The 13529-nt window shown below is 43.9% G+C and overlaps 1 protein-coding gene across 1 annotated transcript; it reads left to right on the top strand.

The window, feature by feature from the left end:
* Positions 1 to 12306: 12306 nt before the first annotated feature.
* Positions 12307 to 13236, top strand: LOC134178512 (CMP-N-acetylneuraminate-beta-galactosamide-alpha-2,3-sialyltransferase 1-like). The gene has a single exon (XM_062645386.1). The coding sequence runs from the start codon at positions 12307 to 12309 to the stop codon at positions 13234 to 13236; it is 930 nt and encodes a 309-aa protein (XP_062501370.1).
* The last annotated feature ends 293 nt before the right edge of the window (positions 13237 to 13529 follow it).

The raw sequence follows: 13529 nt of genomic DNA, 5'->3' as shown, positions 1-13529 counted from the left end.
TCCAAATGATGGAACAAGCCAAACGTTACAAGTCGGAGAGCCTCGACGCTAGGCCGGCTGGCAATCTTCGCCTTACGTGATGAAGTAACGGGCGTGATCATTGTTCTGTTTGTTGGTGGGAAACCTAGGTTACAAATGTAGACCAAACAAGCAGCTCACCGCCGATTTTCCAGCTCACAAGAATGTAAAAGTCTCGTTCTTTGTGCAGCTTCTCTAGGCGTCTTGTTGTTTGTGCGGCTTCTCTGGCTAGACGTCGCCTACTGTTGTAATGAGGTGACCCCAGGGAAAACATGCACGTGCATATGTAGATTAGCTAGGCGTCTGTTCGCTCCGACTTTGGATACCGTAAAACAGAAATGAATAGAGACGCACTAGCGTACTTACAGGTCGGCCGAGCCGCTTTGTCCCACAAACAGACGCTGTCATGGACAATGCACGTTCTCCTTCGCAAATTCCCGTCAACGCCAAATTTCTGTTGAAGACGACACTAAAGTCTGTTCACGAATTAGATGGACTCGTGCCTGAGGGTTGGACCTTAGCTAAACAGATTATCAAGAAAGCCGAATGTTATGTTTGTATAAGAAGCTATCTTAGACTAATTGCATTCTTAGCATGTGTTGTCACAAGGACGCAAATCACTAGATATGGTGATTGAAGTAAACCCTAACGAAGAGTCAGATGCTGGTGAGTCTGATTCCACAGAGAGCTATGACGAAGATCAAATGCAAGACGCAGGAAATCAATAAATGCTTGCTTGGACTGTACACGAGTTTCTAATTGTTTGTGTCATTAGTATTTTGTTACAACCCTTCTTAGTTTGATAAAGAGTTATCTCACTGGGGCTTGTCTCTAGATTGATCTGATTAAGCTTGTCTCCACCTGCTAACTCATTACAATTCTGGAAGTTGCTTATGCTGGTCTTCTGTTCGTAGCAAGAAATATATGATTATTATAATTGAATTAAGCTCTTCAAGAGCTGTCCATCGATATTAATTAGACCTCGGAAACCCATACTATAGTCCTGCTACGCGCTGAATTCCTCAGTCCATCTAATGCGTGAGCGGACTTTAGTGATCGCTGCAACAACACCACGGCCGCTCAGCCACGCACACCCAAAATTCAAGCTGGCAGACTGCAGAACCACTATGCAGAAACACTGTGGAACAAGCAAAATGTTACAAGTCAGGTACAGCTACACACCTCGCCCTGGTTGTTGTTGGGAAACATACACGTACAAATGTATGTGCTAAACCCTTAAAGCAAAGGACTAAACACCATGTACAGGACGGACGCCCGATGGCCGAATTCTCGTTAGCAGCTACCAAACAAAGCGAGGTGGAGCCTCATGATGACATCACGTTCGTCTATTGGTCAGTAATGACACCACTTCTCGTCTATTGGTCGGAATAGCTTCATTTGCATCTCCGCTAACCAACTATATATACGGTCGTTGGGTCGTACGTACGGTCATCGAACGACTACTATCCCTCCACCCGGAAATCCGGGCCTCGGGTAACTACAAGTAAGTCAAACTGACTTGACAAGCAAAAAGATGCCTACTCTCTGTTTGCGTTCACTGTGAATCTGGAACTATGTATTGAAGCACCTGTGTTGGTCTAGAAACACTTTACTAATTGCCTGTGACCTATGACATCAATAGCTTGTTTGACCTATGACATCAATTTATGGCGTGCGATCTCTGCCAAAACTCCCACAATGCAAACAGACTGCGGTAGTACAACGCAAACAGACTGCGCTAGTACAACGCAAACAGACTTCGGTTGCACAACGCAAACAGACGGCTGTGTAGCACAACGCAAACAGACTTCGGTTGCACAACGCAAACAGACTGCGCTAGTACAACGCAAACAGACTTCGGTTGCACAACGCAAACAGACTGCGGTAGTACAACGCAAACAGACTTCGGTAGCACAACGTCGTCTTGCAAGAAAGATTCCTAGGAAACGTTGACGCTGCTTTCTTCTGGATCCGGTCGCTATAGCTGTACATGATGTCGCTTCACAGTATTTTCTATGCAGCTATATAGGAAACGTACATCGATCTCTAGCTACAACGAATTAGAGGAACGAGAGATGGCGACGGTTCAATAAAAGTATGATAATGATGTCCATCTCAATGGTTAATTAATTTATTAACTTCCAGTGATGCAAGAGAGCTATACATGTAGAATTGAGAAATAACGTGGATAACAAGCCCGCTCCGTGCAAGAGTTGCGTAGCTGTGTGAATTCGAAGCTGTGTGGGACATTGATGGTATTTAGTTAATTATCTTTAATCACATTGGTAAACCCATGTGTTTTCAAAGAATTGACGTTTACATTCTAGCAACAATTAAGCTAATGATTAATTAATGATAATAACAATAAATACACAAAATTTAATAAAATTTACATTGATATTTACACAACTGCCTCTACATGTGCCATGGAATTGGTTCTCCCAACGCAATACAGTGACTACGAAATGTTCAAACAGAAAATGGCAATGGGCATTCTCAATAATGGAGGCTTTGGAAAGGAATGACATGAAGCAGCCCACTGGGCTGGGTAGGGTTAGGTACAGTTAGAGTTAGCGTTACTATGTTGTGTTTACTAGGATGTAATGTTGCATGGATTGTTGTGTTGAGGAGGTAAGAAATAGGCAAGTGTTGCAAATACACATACTATACAGTGTACACCTAGAAGGTGCATGCAGGAAAACGTATAAATCGCTCACAACAGCCTAGATGATACAAAAAGAGGTGCGCTGCCTAGAGCTCGCTCGTGACTTACACCACCTGAGTCTAGTACGTACCCATATAGAGAAGAGTTGATTGTACATGCAAGTTATTGGTGGTAAAGAAGAGTAATTAATTCTGCAAGATACAGCGTAAGTTGACAGAGTCGCAGGGTAGGGAAAATCATTTGCTAGTCAAATTTCATGACAACTCAATACTAAGCGAAATTCTATTCAAAGATCTCTTATTTGAGATAAGGCAATATCCTTTATTGTCAAATAGATATCGATGCCAAATGAATCACTGTCTGCTAGATGGTCAGTGCGTACATCCTGCTGCTTTGAGCATCAACAGGTGATGCTATGTTTGCCATGTCGACATGGCTGTGGTCACCCGATCTATCAGAGAGTGCGGGCCTTCCCGATCTATCATGGATGCGAAGAACCTAAAATGGTCGCCCATACAAAGTATCCAAACGAGTCCTATTCAGATTTCTTATAACTCAGTAAAAATCTCAGAACCGGCCACCTAACACTAGAATGTAAACGATCCGAATTGTAGCCAGGCTACTAACGCTGACACTAGTCTCAGAATTTAGGTCGTCTAGGAAACGCGTCACATTTCAATTTTGTCAGCCAGGCTATGTAGCGCCTCACTCACATACCCATCCCTACATACCCATCATTTTCTCAAATGTTTCTAGACTTGTTCTCTAGAGTGACTATGTGTCACTATCAATTTATCATAAATACGCATTGACCGGGCAAAAGAAATGAACTTCTGCATCTTCTACTGTCTGCGTTGTGCTATCGACTTCCGTTTGCGTTGTGCATGCAACCGACGTCTGTTTGCGTTGCACTACCGCAGTCTGTTTGCGTTGTGCTACCGAAGCCTGTTTGCGTTGTGCATGCAACCGACGTTTGTTTGCGTTGTGCTACCGACGTCTGTTTGCGTTGTACTACCGCAGTCTGTTTGCGTTGTGCTACCGAAGTCTGTTTGCGTTGTGCATGCAACCGACGTCTGTTTGCGTTGTGCTACCGACGTCTGCTTGCGTTGTGGGAGTTTTGGCAGAGATCGCACGCCATATCAATTGTCACATTAGTACCGTGCTCGCTCTAATTATGCAAGAGAAACAACGCGCACCTTTACGGGCTTCCGAATCACTCCAACGACTCAGTCTCTTGACAGTGACACACGCTAATCAGATACGAACGAGCACGGAATTCACTATACTCGAGTCGATCCAAAGCCCGGCTCAAACTTATCTCGGAGTGGGCGATCGTGCAGAGTCTTCATGCGCTTCGGAGTGTCACAGTTTAAGGCTCGTTCCCGTCTCTTGAAAGAAGATACCAACTCAAGGTAAGGTCGAAGTCTAAAGTAATTGGGGCGAGCCTTGGCGACACCCTTCCTATGTGTACTGTACCTGAGATGTGTGTGCTGGTACGTATGTACGACAGACCGGCCTGTGTATTGCAGCGGATTTTGGCCCCCGCGTACAGAGTTACCTGGACCCTCGCGGATTTGGTCCGCTTGTGGCAGCAACTCGGGGATTCAGTCCCCCTATGTCCGATGAAGTTTATGCTATTGTTGATTTCTGTTTCTTCGAAGTCAAATTGCATGTATGTACATACGCTTCTTGCATGAGGTTCAAATAAGATTTGCTTGCATTTGATTACGCAAGCGTTTTCTTTCGCTGTCGCAGTTGCTAGGAAGCCCATACAGCGTTCATGTCTTGATGTCAACATTTATTTCGTGATTGTCATGGGGTAGTAAGCTTACTCAGATTCTAATACGGAAAGATGCACTAGAAAGGGGTGGTTTACCGTTAACTTACTCATAACGATTATATACGTATGAGGAGATGCAATACAAAGCTTGTTATTAGAGGAGTTAAAATATTTTATTTTCCGAAAAAAATTGACATTTATTCCACGTTTTGTATACGAGTCCCCTTTGTTCACTTCAGAAGTTTCAGGCCCCTAAGCTGTGGGGGTTTGGAACCCTTCCTCCGCACGCTGAGAAAGGTCCGCTTCTTCAATGAACATAGTTTCTACTCAGGAATCGCCCAGGCGTATAGAATTAGATTCTCTTACTATTATACACCCTCATTCTACATGTTCTGCGTAGTAACTAGTACGTACTCAAATCATTTGATAATTTTGATTTGATTTTTTGACTAACGAAGGTGTTAAAATTTGATTACCCATTTGATGTAACTAGAGACGCTTTCACGTACGTGCAGCCGCTGAGATGAATGTCAAAATCAAGAAAATCTTTTGCTAGGTCCAAAGATATGCTGTTATGCAGTAGGAGACGTTCTCGAGACGAAAAAATATGGCGCAGAATAAGTAATATAGTATAAGAACAAATTTACGTAGGCGGACGAAATACTCTCTCCCTAGACGCAGTGTGGATTGCAGCCCCGGATGCGCTGCCATCACCTGGTTTGGTACCGTCCCTTGTGGTCAGCGCTAATCGTGTCCCTAAGGACATTGTTAGTGTCAGTTACAAGTGTACTTTGTCACCGTAGTAGACTACAGGAAACGACTGTCGCGTGGATCTTCGCTAATTAGCGTGCAGTACGCAGGCGCAGTCCAGTGCATTGCAGTAAAGGCTTATGACGCATTGCAGCTTCAACTGGGAACCCGTGTACGCGTTCAGAGGCGTATGATGCACTGCAAGTGCCATTTCTGATCTGCCATTTCACCGCTATAGCTGCAATCTATTACTCTAACGCTTGAGAGCGGCCTAAAATCGCAATGTCGACAAGTACAGACGCTAGGAAACGCAAAAGCCCAATCGAAAGCTCAGTTCCTAGCTAATATCATTAGTATGACACACACCGAAGAATTTGTTTACATACCTACTCCCGCCACGTAGTGGTGAGGTCAGCGCATCCGGGGATGCAATCCACACTGCGTCTGGGGTGAGGCTAGACCACATCCGCGTGGGTGACTAAATCCGCGACGCGTGTGTGATCTAGACTCGTGCCCAGTCCTCCTCCGCGCTAGGTTGCTTACACCACGTGCGCTAGCTGTCACGTGTGTATAGGTCCATGTGGTTTCACACGTGTGGTTGGCCTAAGCACGGAGGAGGACTGGGACCATGCTTCGTCATGTGACATCCTTTGAGTCTAATTAAGTTATTTAGCTCAGCCCGCTTGTCTCAGCTAAGATTTCTAATAGGTTGCTAAGGCTCTGCTAAACGACACAGAAGGTGGTAGATTAGCAAGAGCCTGCCTACAACCGGTCAGTCGCCTGGCCTCACAAATCAACGCCATCATGCACATGCACGATCCTCTTCGTAAAACTGCGCCGGCTAGCAGAGTCTAGAGTAGGATAACGCAGCCCATGACGGACATATTTCGTACATTTGACTACCTTCACAAATCTAAAGCAGATCTAAATCTAAATACAAATTCAGATTGTCATACACCCAGATGTGTGTCTCTTTCGTGAGCTGCCGTACATCCTGGTAATCATTCGCCAAGTTCTTTAGTTAGACGTCGCTAAACCTGTTGATATGATTGTGAGACACCAAGATGGTTGAGGTCTGTAATTGCTTGTTTTTCTGTACCGCGAGCAAACAAGCATGTAGGCTGTTAGGAGTGCAATCCCACTGCTTTGGCGATCTCAGAACTTCAGTGCCACAGTGCCGGTGATGAGAGCCTGCAGGCGTGTGCTGTCAGCCTCCTCGTTGGCTTTCCCTTTGACCAGCGCTTGCAAGATGCCGAACAAATGAGGGCTTTGACGACGCATCGTGTCTTCGATGTCTTTCACGGAGAAACGGCGTAAATCTTGCCACGAAACAGGCCCTCGACCAAGAGAACAGTCGGACTCCCGCAAACGTTCGATCTATCTCGACAGAGTCGTTTCTACTAATTGCCAATTGATTGGCGTCTCCGCATAATCTCTTGAGACATGTTGCTTCGCTGGAGTTGGACAAGTCCCACTTGCTTGATTCGAATCTTGTCGATTTCTCCTTGTGACATCTACAGGTCAAACAGGCACTCTGCACGTGCACACCTTTTGTACGCAGTGCGTATCTTACTTGCATAAGGCGAGGGGTGATTCCGCAAGTCTGAAACGTCAGTAGAATGTGCTATAACTCCAACAGAGACTGGTGCGAAGGCAATACCAACGTAGACGTATGTTCTGGTGACATGGTCCATCCTGTGGCGAGCTTCCGGGAAAGCTTACGAGCCACCTCGACGTGACTGATATTAGCTTAAAATTGGTCCAACAAAATCTGCTAGACGTAACTAACAGGGACGCCTGAACGCGGTGCTCTGGCAGATACAGGGATCAGGACCCGTCGCAGCCTTTTGAAAAAGAGGCTTTACCTTCACGTACTCGTGTGGCTCGACAGGTATCTAGAAGGTCTAGGCGCGCGCGAATGGACTTGCACTTACCATTGAGACCGCTCTTCTCGAAAGTCCTTCTCTGGTCGCACTCTCACGGACAACGACGACATCAACAAGTTATCGGCACGTAATGGCTTAGTGGCTCTATAATTGTTGTGTACTTAGTCTTTCTAATTGTGTAATCATGCATTACAAAAGCCCTTCTACGGAAACTATCATGCTAAATAGAATTAGTATCTACCAATCATGTCACGCCATTTCGGTCACGTTACAAACATGTTTGTCACGTGACGAAGCATGGTCCCAGTCCTCCTCCGTGCTTAGGCCAACCACACGTGTGAAACCACATGGACCTATACACACGTGACAGCTAGCGCACGTGGTGTAAGCAACCTAGCGCGGAGGAGGACTGGGCACGAGTCTATGTGTGATCCTGGTAGGATCAAATCCGCTAGCATCAAATGTCCCAGCAGATTTGGTTTGCCGGACATTTGACGCAGGGAGACCAAATCCGCTAGTGTGAATGAACTACTCGTAGCTCGATTTGAAGCCGATAAATAAAGAGATTTACAGGTAAATTTCGTTCCTAGACTATCTACGAACTGTGTGAGCATACACACCACAAGATGGTTTACGTTCTGCGTTGCTGAGGTGTACGCGAATCGGTTTGTGCATGTCGACTGTAATTGAATTTCTACGTACATTTATTAGCTAGCTGTTCTTAGCTGACATATCAAGAGAGGAATATGTTCACAACTGATTGCTGGGCGCCACGGGACTATACTACGAGAGTGCAAACAGGCTGGAACTCCAGACTACAATTAGAGAAATTTTACGTTAGCGCTATAGTCTCGTGCACAGCCCCTCTTAACGCGCGCGCGAGGAGAGGAGGCGGTGCCTGCACGCGAACGAAATGCGATCACCGCCCCTCTCCTCTCCTCGTGCGCGCGCTAAGAGGGGCTGTTCAAGAGACTATATCTAAACCTGTAGACGTGCATGCATGTTTTCCGCGATGACAAATCACTGTGTCTCGGGTCTGTCTGTTCTCACCGAGGCTCGCCCCAACAATGCTTTGCATTTGTATTTAATTAAATATTAATATTAGCTAGAGAAAGATACGGGACCCAAACTAAATTTTTTAGCATAGAGTCTCACGTATCCAGACACTGCTCGCCATAACAATTCTTGTTCTGCGCTCTCCATGATTTCTCAAATTGTAGGGGAGATAGCAGAAGGTTTAGGTAAGTGTCTCACTCAATAACATTCCGCTCGTGTCGCGCGTGCATGTGTTGATTACGGTCAATTACAATAATTGTTATGCTAGCTATAAACCTGCAATTAGCCTCTGGAAAAGAAAGTCTACTGTTCTCTGTAGATATACTGTCTTCAACTTAGACACTCTGTCATGGTGTATCTGCAACTGTGCCGTAACGTAAACAGTTGGTATGCTGTTAGTAGTGCTACAAGGAAGACATCAATGCTTTGACGCGTACGAGTCTGCATGCCTATAGTCAGGGGTGTCATCAAGGGCTGCACAAGCTTTATGTAGTGTACCGCCTTCTTAGCGAAATCACTAGTGACGTAGAATCTGTTGTTTCCCAGAATTGTTCAGTTGAACAGACTATTACCTAGCTGCAAGATGATCAATAAATTTAGTCTAGCTAGACAACTGGCAGTCTTCAACAACTCACTCACTGAGACACGGAAGATAACGCTGGCCAGAAGAGCCTAGACTCGAGTGTCCGTCCGGTCGAGTCTTTCTCCTCCTGGGGAGACGACCTGCTGGACACTCGAGCCTAAGACAGAGCCAGGACAAAGCTAAAATATATTCCTCTGTATGATCATTACTCAACTAGAGGTTTAATTAATAGCTACTACGCCTAACAGGTCAGGAGCTGCATTTGGCCATCCCTGATATTAGTTAGGCCATATAAAGAGCTACAGATCATAAGAGTCAGTGGATGGTCCGGCCATTTAATTTTCTACATTTCAATTTTCATGTTTTCATTTTTCAATTTTCAATTTTTAGTTAATTTTTTAATTTTTAATTTTTAATTTTTACTTGCATTCTTGTTTAAAATTTTTGTGTTTATTAAATTTTAACTTTCAATTTTTAATTTTCTTTTTTCATATTATTTTTTGTAAAGTGGTTTTTCATCTTTTGATGATTGATTCTTGTGCTCTTTAGATTTATCTTTTAAAGTTTGATTTTTAGGTACCTATGTGCTCAAAACTAGAAACTTGAACGCACTGTTCGCTTTTCTATTTCTAACATGAATAGAAAATAGAAAGTAGAAAATTGAAATGACCGAGGACACTAGACACAGCGGGGGTCTCATCGGGGCTTCCATTCGTACGCGTGTCTCAGGAGATTACATTTCCAACACACAAACAGGTGTTTGTTTTTACTTTACTTTCTGTCACGTGCCAAACCACGTTGGCAGCTCTTGACAACTCCGCTCTGACACACAACGTTGTGCCAGCGAATACCTCGGTCCCTAGCTGTATATGTACGTGCATTGTACACAACACGCTACCTTTACCATAGATGAACCGGTTGGAGGGAAATGCTACGAATATCTAGCTCTACTACTGTTACTGTACCTAGATAGATAGGCTCCGCCCTAGCAGGTCGCCAAGTTGGCAACTGTGGTGACGAAGTATACAGACTCGTTTGTTGTCTAAGAAAAATCGAGGGACAATTGAAACATCGAACCCGTCAACCTATTACAAGTAGTAGACTACGCGCTTTCACGGGCACACTACACGGTACCGTACAAGGGTGGGCGTGGTATTGTACAGCAGGTCACATTTCGTCGCACAACTCACCAAGCAAACAGACATGCACGTCCATCGTTCTACAAAGCCTTCTGAACTCTATTTGAAGTCAACTCGACTGAACTCTATTTGCTCAACTCAACTCAATTAGTTAACTCAACTAACGTAGAACAGTGTGCGGCTACAACTGAAAGAACATGGTCATACATGTAGCTAGTCAGCTACAGCTAGCTAGAGCTAGTTACTAAGTAGATTACTATGCCAATGCTGAGTATAGCTACTGTACTAGAGTCAATAGTGCTAGACAATGATTGTAGAGTTCTACCGTGTCACTCAGTGATCTCTGGGCTGTCATTGTCGACGCGTACGTTCATATCTGCAGTCAAGATGCGCGACGAGAAGGCACCAGCAACTTGGGTTGTGGCAAATGGAAACACAATTGGTAGTTCCGTGTCCGACGAAATGAAGAAATGTGACCTGCTATAGAGTACCACGCCCACCCTTGTACGGTACCGTGTAGTGTGCCCGTGAAAGCGCGTAGTCTACTACTTGTAATAGGTTGACGGGTTCGATGTTTCAATTGTGTCTCGATTTTTCTTAGACAACAAACGAGTCTGTATACTTCTTCATCACAGTTGCCAACTCGGCGATCCGCTAGGGCGCAGCCTATCTAGGTACAGTACGTAGTAGAGCTAGATATTCGTAGCATTTCCCTCCAACCGGTTCATCTACGGTAAAGGTAGCATGTTGTGTACAATGAACGTACCTACACGGCTAGGGACCGAGGTATTCGCTGGCACAACGTTGTGTGTCAGAGCGGAGTTGTCAAGAGTTGCCAACGTGGTTTGGCACGTGACGGAAAGCAAAGTAAAAACAAACATCTGCTTGTGTGTTGGAAATGTGATCTCCTGAGACACGCGTACGAATGGAAGCCGCGCTGAGACCCCTGCTGTGTCTAGCGTCTTCGGTCATTTCAATTTTCTATTTTCTATTCATGTTAGAAATAGAAAAGCGAACAGCGCGTTCAAGTTTCTAGTTTGAGCACATAGGTGCCTAAAAATCAAACTTTAAAAGATAAATCTAAAGATCACAAGAATCAAACATCAAAAGATGAAAACCATTTTACAAAAATATGGAAAATGTAAAAATTAAAAATTAAAAATTAAAAAAATTAACAAAAAATTGAAAATTGGAAAATGAAAACATGAAAATTGAGATGTAGAAAATTAAATGGCCGGACCATCCACTGACCGTGATGTTTTAGTTCTAGTAAATATTACTAGCTATTGGTTACGCATGACAGGCGGCTTTTTCTATTTGGGCAACAATCCTACGTGTAGTTGTGCCAAAGTGCAAACCGGAAGTGACGTCATTTCCACACGTAACATCATACCTGGTATTACCTCGATTAATGTTGCCTGTTGGGACAAAATCCTGACGAGAACACAGTCAAATCACTGATGTTACTAGTCGAATTGCACATTTACCCTATAGCGCAAAGGCTTGCGGAATATCACACACTAATTTTTGTCGCTAATCAAAAAGGGGGAAAGGCTGGCTGTGCAAGAATAACACCCAGTCATCAGGCTTGTCAGGCACCGTACGACAGGTACCCGTATTTCTGCCCCATTACGTCACGCAATCGAGGAACTGACGCTATAGCTAGACTCGACCCGGTCCCACTCTTCCCTTGTCATTCCCCGGATTAATCCTGGGCTATCCACGCTTTTTCATTTTCGTTATTGCGTTATAGTATATCATAATAGTTATAGGTAGACTGCATATTCAACGCGCATTCGTAGAGTTCTAAGATGTCGTTTCACTTATTTATCTAGTCGGGTGTCTCGTCTTGCCAGTCGCGCTTCAGTGAACAGTGGCGAGCGAGGGTGCTGTACCGTGGATGTTATCATGAGTAAGCAAAAACTACCTCGTTTGCCAGACCGTAAACACATTTGCAAAAGTCACCGGCACAAACAATTTATATTCCTACACTGTGCGAGGGGATTCAGCCCCCCTAGTCTCTTTGGTGAAGTAGGAACCGTGATACTTGATTCCTTAGATCGACCTGCTACCTGGACGATTCTTCGGGCTCGATCTTCTTGAGCTCTTGCACGAGTCTCTCCGCTTGCCCGCTATACTAGGCCAGATTGTATGGCGGAGTTCCAAATGTCGCGTGTCCTTCCAATTCATGTACCTCTGGCCATTTACTAAGTTAGGCGTTTACCATCTGCATCACCAAGTTATGTTTCCGGCCATAGTAATTAAATAGTTTTATAAGGTAGAGTTTTCAAACTTTCACAATGACTTACTAACGTTACAATTGTGTTTTTAGAAAATCAGTGCTCAACATACCGATTGCCTTCTTTCTTTCTTGGACGAGAAAAGGTTTACGTAAACTGTTCTTGTTACTATTTACGACAGCAATTTTGATGTTGTTCGTATCAAGTTTGTACCTTTATCTCAACGATAAACTCAATGACAAACGTTTATTTTACAAACCGTCTTTTTTCGTGAATAATTCGTCGTCCAAACAAGTATCAAGAAATGTGACTAGCACTCTCAATCGTGAAGACATTACCAAGAAGCAGTCAACACTGTGGAAAGAAAGAGGATGTGAAAGTAAGACACCTCTCCTTCTCTGTAACAGAACAGGAGGAGCTGCTAAACATACGGAGTTTAACGATATATCAAGAGGTATAGCTCTTGCCAACCAGACTTTGTTCTCAAACTCTAATGTTCTAGTGGAACGAGCGAGATCGTGCGCTCTAGTCGGTTCATCGGGAAGGCTTTTGAGTCAGAGATATGCTGATGATATTGACGGACACGACGTTGTCATACGAATAAACGACGCTCCAATTTATCCTTACGAGAAATACGTTGGGAGACGTATGCCTGACGTTGCAATTGTCAATTTAGCCGTCTCACGTAAAGGAAAGTGTCTTCGAAATGTAAACCCTAAAACACTCTTGGTTCAGTGTCATCATCCAGGTGGAATTAGCTCAATTGGGCGATTTTGTGCAACACATGGCCCCGTCTATGCATTTTCTCGGCATCTTATTATCACTGCTCACTCTATTTTGTCAAAGTACAAGGTAAAACATCGTGTCAAAAGTACGCAGAGTCCAACAGCGGGAATGTATGCCGTCATCTTTTCCTTACATTTGTGCAAGGAGCTTGATATTTACGGGTTTGGTGCCCAGCGAGGACAGTTGTATGCATACTACAGAGATCATTTCTCGCCCAGCAAACGACATTATTTTAGCTTGGAGGAGGAATTTCTAAAAGATATTTCAGACAACCTGACAACACCTGTTGACGTGTCTTGGATGGGATGCAACAAAGTGTCTTTCCATCCCTGATCATAGTTATCATTTGCTAAACAGTTTAATTAATTCTCAGTATGACGAGACATGATTTAAGGGACAGATTCAATTTTACTTCAAGACCCCGACTTCTGCGTGTGCTCTAGTTATTCTAGTCTCGAGACATTGTAATGTTTGTTTAAATTTAATTTGTCGAAATGTTTGTTAATTGGAGTCTTATTTATTATAAATTATACAAATGATTGGAAGTGTAGAAATATATTATTGCTTGACAAATTGAATGGCATGGCAATAATATATAGCTCGAAACTTAGCAAAATTTTAGTTCA

This window comes from Corticium candelabrum, chromosome 4, assembly GCF_963422355.1.
Source record: "Corticium candelabrum chromosome 4, ooCorCand1.1, whole genome shotgun sequence".
NCBI classification, from domain to species: Eukaryota; Metazoa; Porifera; class Homoscleromorpha; order Homosclerophorida; family Plakinidae; genus Corticium; species Corticium candelabrum.
Note: the sequence above shows the minus strand (reverse complement) of the source record. Positions and strands in the feature narration are given on the sequence as shown.